The 8,550-nt window shown below is 43.8% G+C and overlaps 1 protein-coding gene across 1 annotated transcript; it reads right to left on the bottom strand.

Moving 5' to 3' along the window:
• Positions 1–6,511: 6,511 nt before the first annotated feature.
• LOC111975147 (forkhead box protein B2-like) lies at positions 6,512–8,158 on the bottom strand. Its single transcript, XM_024003343.1, has one exon. It carries the CDS (start codon positions 7,718–7,720, stop codon positions 6,779–6,781), a length of 942 nt encoding a protein of 313 aa, XP_023859111.1. The 5' UTR covers positions 7,721–8,158; the 3' UTR covers positions 6,512–6,778.
• Between the last annotated feature and the right edge of the window lie 392 nt (positions 8,159–8,550).

Consider the following 8,550-nt stretch of genomic DNA (forward strand, 5'->3'; position numbering starts at 1 on the left):
TATATTTTAGATTCTTCAAAGTAGACACCCTTTGCCTTGATGACAGCTTTTCACACTCTTGGTATTCTCTCAACCAGCTTAACCTGGAATGCTTTCCCAACAGTCTTGAAGGAGTTCTCACATATGTTCAGCACTTGTTGGCTACTTTTCCTTCACTCTGTGGTCCAACTCATCCCAAACCATCTCAATTGGGTTGAGGTCAGGTGATTGTTGAGGCCAGGACATCTGATAGAGCACTCCATCACTCTCCTTCTTGGTCAAATAGCCCTTACACAGCCTGGAGGTGTGTTGGGTCATTGTCCTGTTGAAAAACAAATGATAGTCCCACTAAGCACAAACCAGATGGGATGTGGTATCGCTGCAGAACGCTGTGGTAGCCATGCTGGTTAAGCTTGCCTTGAATTCTAAATAAATCACTGACAGTACCTCCAACAAAGCACCCCCACACCATCACACCTCCTCCTCCATGCTACACTGTGGGAACCACACATGCGGAGATCATCCTTTCACATACTCTGCGTCTCACAAAGACACGGCAGTTGGAACCAAAAATCTCAATTTGGACTCATCAGACTAAAGGACAGATTTCCACCAGTCTAATGTCCATTACTCGTGTTTCTTGGCCCAAGCAAGTCTCTTCTTCTTATGAGTGTCCTTTGGTAGTGGTTTCTTTGCAGCAATTTGACCATGAAGGCCTGATTTCATGCGGTCTCCTCTGAACAGTTGATGTTGAGATGTGTCTGTTACTTAAACTCTGTGAAGCATTTATTTGGGCTGCAATTTCTGAGGCTGGTAACTCTACTTAACTTATCCTCTGCAGCAGAGGTAACTCTGGGTCTTCCTTTCCTGTGGCGGTCCTTATGAGACCCAGTTTCATCATAGCGCTGGATGGTTTTTGCAACTGCACTTGAAGAAACTTTCAAAGTTCTTGAAATGTTCCAGATTGACTGACCTTCATGTCTTAAATGATGGGCTGTCGTTTCTCTTTGCTTATTTGAGCTGTTCTTGCCATAGTATGGACTTGGTCTTTTACCAAATAGGGTTATCTTCTGTATACCACCCCTACCTTTGTCACAACACAACTGATTGGCTCAAACGCATTAAGAAGGAAAGAACTTCCACAAATGAACTTTTAACAAGCCACATCTGTTCATTGAAATGCATTCCAGCTGAGTACTTCATGAAGCTGGTTTGAGAGAATGCCGAGAGTGTGCACAGCTGTCATCAAGGCAATGGGTGGCTACTTTGAAGAATCTGAAATATAAAATATATTTAGATTTGTTCAACACTTTTTTGGTTACTATATGATTCCATGTATTATTTCATAGTTTTGATGTCATTACTATTATTCTACAATGTAGAAAATAGTAAAAAAATCAATTTAAAAAACCTGGAATAAGTAGGTGTATCCAAACTTTTGACTGGTACTGTATATTATTATTATTATTCTCTGTAATCCTACTACTAGCCACCTGGCAAGTTGGCTTTAGCTTGCCCAGATAGGTTCCCAATCTCCCAATCTCATAACTATCTTCCAAGAAGCTGGCTTGTCTAACTATCTCTGCTGGCATGCCAGCTGGCAAGGTTGGTATACATTAGAAAATAAACAACCATTAAATTTTCTGAATAGGACTCACATTCATTTCAATCTTTTACCAAGATTTTTGCAGGGATGCAGAGAAGCATATCTAGTTTCTTTTAAAAAAAATCCACCAGGGCCTCCCGAGTGGTGCAGCGGTCTAAGGCACTGCATCACAGTGCTAGAGGCGTCACTACAGACCTGGGTTCGGTCCCAGGCTGTATCACAACCGGCCGTGATAGGAAGTACCATAGGGCGGCGCACAATTGGCACAGCGTCATCTGGGTTAGGGGAGGGTTTGGCCAGGGGGGCTTTACTTGGCTCATCACACTCTGATGACTCCTTGTGGCAGGCCGGGCGCCTGCCGGCTGACCTTGGTCATCAGTTGAATGGTATTTCCTCCAATACATTGGTGCTGGTGGGAGTTAAGAAGCTTGGCGGGTCATGTTTCGGAGGATGCATTACTCGACCTTTGCCTCCCGAGCGTGTTGGGGAGTTGCAGCGATGAGACAAGATGGGGTAAACATATATAAAGGGGGTAAACATATATAAATAAATAACCACCAGTCAGAGGGATACACAGATATGGAGTAAAATATACTTATTTTTTACATAGAATTAAGCAGAATGATCATGGATCTCGATTGCAGGAAAAAGCCATCCTCACCTAATTTGTGCCCCCTCAGATTTTTGGGGTGCATGACGCCCCTGTATATAAACATCTAAAACCGACATCATAGAAATATACATACTGATTCTTCTCTCTGTTTCTCTCTTTCCTCCTTCCCCGCAGGCCCGGTAACTCCATATCTGTGGCCTTAGGTAGGGAGAGTCCTGTTGCCTCTACTCTCTTACTGGACAAAGGGGCTGTGGTTCAGTCGGACGGTCAGACATCCAACTATAGATCCTTAACATCCCCTGAGGTGGGTAATGACATGGGGATGGGAAGGTAAATAGCTGGAACAGTGTACCTGCTCAATCAGGTCATGGTCATATTCATTAGGGCACACCGTAGCAAAATGTTTTGTAACGGATAACAAAAATGAGCACAGATTGTCCCTCACGTTTTCAGGCTGTTTTTTTCCTTTTTTTCTGTTTTGTCTAACGTATACAACCCATGTGTGAAAGTCTAGTAGGCAGCAGCAGATTTAAATGTAACTGTTCAAACTATAATCGTTCATACAGAGAAAATAAAAATATTGACTTTGTCCTTTCAGTATTTTTTGAGTACTTTACCCTCCGTTTCTATTGTTGAGGCCATAAATAAGAATATGAGCGCTAATCCCCTCCCCCCTTAACCTCCTCAAAAGGTTGTAACGTTTCTGGGACCTCTTCTCCGACTGGACTGTGTCTCCATGTGAGAAAGTGAGAGATGAAAGAGGAGAAAAGATTGAAAGAGGAGAGAGTTTTGGACAGAGGCCAACAAGAATGCCCCCTAACCTCTTTTTGCAATCCATAATAAAGAGTAATAATGTCTAATCAGGTAAAATAATGTGAACCATTAAAGCAGACAGCAGAATGGAGATTGGATGAGCTGCGTCAGAGGAACTTGTTCAACGGAGATTGCTTACTTCAGCCAGGAGGGCAGCTAGACCCTCTGAGCACTGAATCACCCTCAATCATAGAGAGTGAGAGAGAACTTAAAAGAGAAAGGGATTGAGAGCAAGAGGAAAGAGGGGTGGACATAACGGAGAGGGGGAATGAAAGGGTTGGAGAAAGAGAAGAGGTGGGGCAAAGAGTGAGAGACAATGAATAGAGAGAGTTATTGTAATCTGTGGTTCTCTCTAGGTGACCTGCCATTTATAGCGCTAGCGCTGACAGCTTCTCTCTGTCTCCTGGGCCGATGGTTAATGCTGCCTAGGTGAGCTGTTCATTGGTCAGGCTTGGCTGGCTCCACGGGCAGCAGACACGTGCCAACTATCCCCACCGTCAAGAGGCTGGTGTGGTACAGACGGTGAGGCGGCCATTACCGAGTGGTAGCAGCTGTGGTCCATACTCCCAGCGCCCGCTAGCAGTGAATCACGTACGTTAGCACGATGAGGCTAACTCTTTCAGGCAGTCTGTAAGGCTGGCTTTGAAGACAGCTGTGTACAGATGTAGGCTATTGGAGTGCATAGTACTACTACTACCTGGTCAACAAAAGAGTAGCCTCCTTGTGTGTGGTCGTACTTCTACGACCTCTGGCAAGAGATGTGTGGCCCTTTATGGCACAGGTGGTAGTGTGCTAGCCCTCAGGCTTGCAGGAGTCTGTCAGGAGTGACATGTATAGTAAGTAGCACGTCAGCATACTGTAGGTGACATAATTACAATGGTTAAATGTCAGCATTTTGATATATTCTAATGTTGTGGATCGAGTGTGTAAAGTTTCTCAGTTGCACAGTGGAGTTGCTCTTTCAAGGTCCTGAGATGTATCTCTGAGCTCACACTTCTTCTGGCACTGAAGATTCTAGTTGAAAAAGAAACCTCTTAAGAATATTATAATTTCATTAGTGCTGCTACATAGTGAAGCCCTTGTGCCCTTGTGTGGGGTCTCGTTCTCTACTGTCCTGTCTTCTAAAGCCACGAGTTTGTGCAGAGAGGGAGAAAAGATGCACTGCTGCAGTCCAAGGGTCTTTGTGCATGCTTGAGAATGACTACATTGCAGTTGGCGAACGCAGACTAACTGATGATCTACAAATCACCTCACATCCTAAATGACGGCTCATTGTGGTTTTTTGGTAGTCTGCAATCCCCACCTGCAATATAGTCAATCTCAAACACACCCCTTTTCTCTATAGTTTAGCCTGTGTGGATGAGTAGACCTGTTCGTTTATGTCCGCACTGATGGTTTAACTTGACTATAGATAACTGCAGCGGTGGCACAGAGATATCTCATTGTTCACCCTAAATGCTACTGGATTAAATAATGAATCTATCAATGCAATTATATGTTTTTACCAATTAACTCAATTTCTCTCATGCAATGTTACCCATTATACTAAAATTTACGATCCGTTTCAGAGGAATATCATATCTCTGCTCTGCTTAATATGTGTGTGTGTGTGTGTGTGTGTGTGTGTGTGTGTGTGTGTGTGTGTGTGTGTGTGTGTGTGTGTGTGGATGAATGAGAGCATTAATGAATTAAGCTGCTCATTATGATGGTCTGTTCTTGTTGGTCATTAAAAAAACGCATGTAGAATTTGTCACCCTGGCCCCGATGGAGTCTGGGTAATTATGGTTAATGTCTCATCTCCTATTCAAGGCTGGAGCGTTATGCTTAGGAGGGTCGTGCAGCAACAACCCCCTGACCTCATATTTTATTCATCTTAACAGTCATATTATTCATGATTAACAGATTTTCACAGAACAAAAGTTAGATTCATATTCATGTCATACAATTTAGTTCATGCTAACAGTTTTTATAAGATATAATAAAGTTTTTGCCTTGTGCAAACAAAATTTTATAATCTCACTTTCAGCCCTATTCAGATTCATACCTCTGTGTCTTTTGTCTCTTGAATTTGATATGACTTGAGAGAGAAAGAGAGATGAATTCTAAAAAATATAATTTGAAAGAAAAGAGTGTGTGTGCATGTGTGTGTGTTTGTGTGACAGAGACCTCGTTAATAATGACACAGACCAATTTCAACCCTAGCTCCCACGTCTTTCCTCCACTTGTGCATCTCAATTATTTGTTCAGAGGCTGGTGTGACAATGGCATGGGTTATGGTTGCCTTTGGCATGCTAAACAGGAAGACAGCCTGAAAGTAAGTCACTGTCAGTGGGCAGTACCAAGCCCTTTGTCTTCTGGAGGGGACCTGCTCCCTGGACTTCAAAGGTGGGATTATGTTGAAAAGAGAAAAACAAAAGAAAACTTCATCTAATGCCCGCTTTTGAAGTTATGGAGATATATAATACCCCCCACCCCCTATCCATCTTTTGTGGCACACACACACTCATAGGGACACATGCACACACACATGCACACAGACACACACAGTGCTACCTCTTGAGTTCTTGCAAAAACTGAATTTGATTGACAGATTTAATAACCTATTCATTTGATAATTAACGTTTAGAGCTTCCAATTATAGGCCTATATGCTACATGTTACAACAATATTCGGAAAATGATATTTGATGTTAGCATAGTCTAACAGCATGTTTCAATATAATTCAATATGTGGGACGTTGGCTTGTATACAAAAACTGTGAAATCACTTGTTAATAAACGGTTTCATTTGGGTAAGGTTCCGCGCGAGTCAGAATGTTTTTTTGGCGCTTTATTGCCCTCGCCCATGTGTGTGATTATGTGTAGATGATTCAAACCTAACTATAAAAGGCATAAACTACTCTTCAGCTCCGTGACGAGCTCTGTGAATATCACGATACCCCTCAAAGCAAACATTTGCCTTCTTGTTTGTATTACAACATTTTCAAGAGCGTGAATGAGTTTGAATAAGCTTGAATGTAACCGCATAAATTGAAACCTGAAATATCGTGTGTAGGCCTATAGGCCTAATAAGGTGCAAAATAGTTGAACTTGTTCTCATGACTTTCGCACGAGGTGTCACACACTAAATGAAAACTAGCAAACAACATCAGAAAAAAACGTCTCGATAATTCAAACAAATCATTCCAATAAAAACTTAACACAATAACTCATGACAGATTATGTATTTCGTTTAAAGTTCTTTATAAATCTCTTAAGATAAATAATGTTATTTTACAGTTATAACATTTATCTTACGTGCTAATAACAACAGTCCATATACATTGTGTTATTATTAAACTACACATTTAATTATTCAATTAAATCTAATGAACAAAAACTTTAAAACAATTTATATTATCCACTCAAACATGTAAAAACTGAGGCAGCAAGTTTTGATCTTCCTCTATATTTTTATTTAATTAATTATGATTATTAAATCAAAACTCTCTTTGGGTCAATTCCTGATTGTATTTCAGTGCCACTTTTAATGTGGCAAATGCCTTCACAATGTGCTAATGGATTAAGAACAAATTATGCTGAAATGCGTGGTAGCCAACTCATCACTGAATGATAGGACTACAGTCTGAATTCCTTCACAGGTCACCATACCTGCTCAACTTTTAGGCAACTATAGGCTAAATGATTAACATTTTAGATACTGCTCTTGCCCCTTATGTTGTTTGTTCCCTCATCGATACAGAATCGAGTTTTTGACGTTTTGTCAGGTTAAGGCAGCAGGAGAGCCGGGTGTATCGGATTGTCCATGCCCTCCAAAGGATGGGAACCATTCTTCTCCAGCAAGGATGAAGGGGAGCAGAGATGCGATGGGCCGGGCGGAAGGCCCGAAAGACCGGGCATCGGACCCATAGACGGGGTCGGTTTGATGGGCACGGGCATGGTGGGTAGCGTCTGTCCGCTCGCGTGATGGTAGAGGTCCTTCATGGACACGCCAAAAGGAGCGTACTCTGAGGAGACTGGTATGGGCATGGCGCTCATGGAATCTGACAGCATGCCGACGTGCGGCCACATTGAGTTGACCACACTGCTGAGCTGCGCGGGCACAGGGTAGCCCAGGTGCTGCATTACCGAAGTGATGGGCAGCCCGCTCGTCATCACGCCCTTGTAGTCCCGACCTATGATGTTCTCAATGGCGAACGGGTGCTTGAAGCCGCCGGACTGTCCGCAGTTGATGCTACCGTAGCTCTGGAAGTGGGGGAGCCTTCCCACTGCCGCGGCGGGGCCTTGGTGCTCATGATGTCCTCCACTCAGCTTGCCCTGGTGGTGGAAATAGTGCATCATCGGGGAGCTCTTGCAGGCCATGTGCTCAGCGCGCAGCAGTTTGAAGCGCTTCCTCCTGCGTAGAAAGCTGCCGTTTTCGAACATGTCCCCACAGTCTGGGTGCAGGGCCCAAAAGCTGCCTTTCCCCGGCTGGTCGGGCCGCCGGGGGATTTTGATGAAGCAGTCGTTAAAGGACAAGTTGTGTCGCAGAGAGTTCTGCCACCGCTGTGTGTTCTCCCGGTAGTAAGGGAATCGGTCCATGATGAACTTGTAGATGTCGCTCAGTGGGAGCATCTTCTCGGTGGAGTTCTGGATAGCCATGGCTGTCAGAGAGATATAAGAGTAAGGCGGCTTCTGGTCGCTGTACGAGTTCTTCCCCGGACGAGGCATGCTTTTGGTTACTTATTTATGATGTATCAATAGCATAAGCTGTATATTGTTTGTTGAGGGCGCCTGAATATTGTTGCAAGTCTTTGGTCAGTATGAGTGACTTTGCGCGAGTCAGAGTTTTCCAAAGTTTGGAGACTCCAAAATCATTGATCTCCTGGCATGTTGTTCTTCTTTTAGTGGTGTACATGGAAGATCCTAGGTGAGTCAGTCAGGCAAACACAGACACAGACTCTGGTCATGTTCTCTCCAGCGGAATTCCCCAAAGATGCGGATCACAAAAAGCACCAAAAGGTTTCCTTGAAGAATCGTGTTTTTTTTCTTCCACAGGCGCACACTAATTTAGCCTACACGTTCATCTCGCGCGTAAAAGTACAACACATCAAATACAGCCCGTCTCTTGCGCAGTCTCTGCGACAGTACAGGGCAAGGGGTTGGTGATGCTCCTCGCTTCGGGCCTAGTGCTCTTCGTGTGCGCTCTTCTGGCCACCCCGCGCCGTTTTTGTAAGGCTGGAGCGGCGCAGAGACCCCTGCAGGTCTCGCTCTATTATCACATGGCATTCAGGCACTTACGGACCCGTCGCGGGGGAAGGGGAGGGATGGATGGTGAGGATTACAGGAGAGGGGAAGGGAGAATCTAAACACATCCGTGCGCCCTTAGCCGGTGCCAATCAGGAAACTCGCGCGCTCCGAGAGGAAAAAGGGTGGACATAATAGTTTTAGTGATGGGGCAAATAAAAGCCCATAAGAGTAGCCTATAATCTAATAATACTAATGTTAATATTATGATTACTATAAAGAGATTATTAAAAGATTATTAAAAAACAGACCAA

The sequence above is a fragment of the Salvelinus sp. IW2-2015 genome, linkage group LG15 (genome assembly GCF_002910315.2).
Source record: "Salvelinus sp. IW2-2015 linkage group LG15, ASM291031v2, whole genome shotgun sequence".
Lineage (NCBI taxonomy): Eukaryota > Metazoa > Chordata > Actinopteri > Salmoniformes > Salmonidae > Salvelinus > Salvelinus sp. IW2-2015.

Coding starts and splice junctions, on each gene's coding strand:
- LOC111975147 (XM_024003343.1), bottom strand. CDS start 7,720: ATGCCTCGTCCGGGGAAGAACTCGTACAGCGACCAGAAGCCGCCTTAC.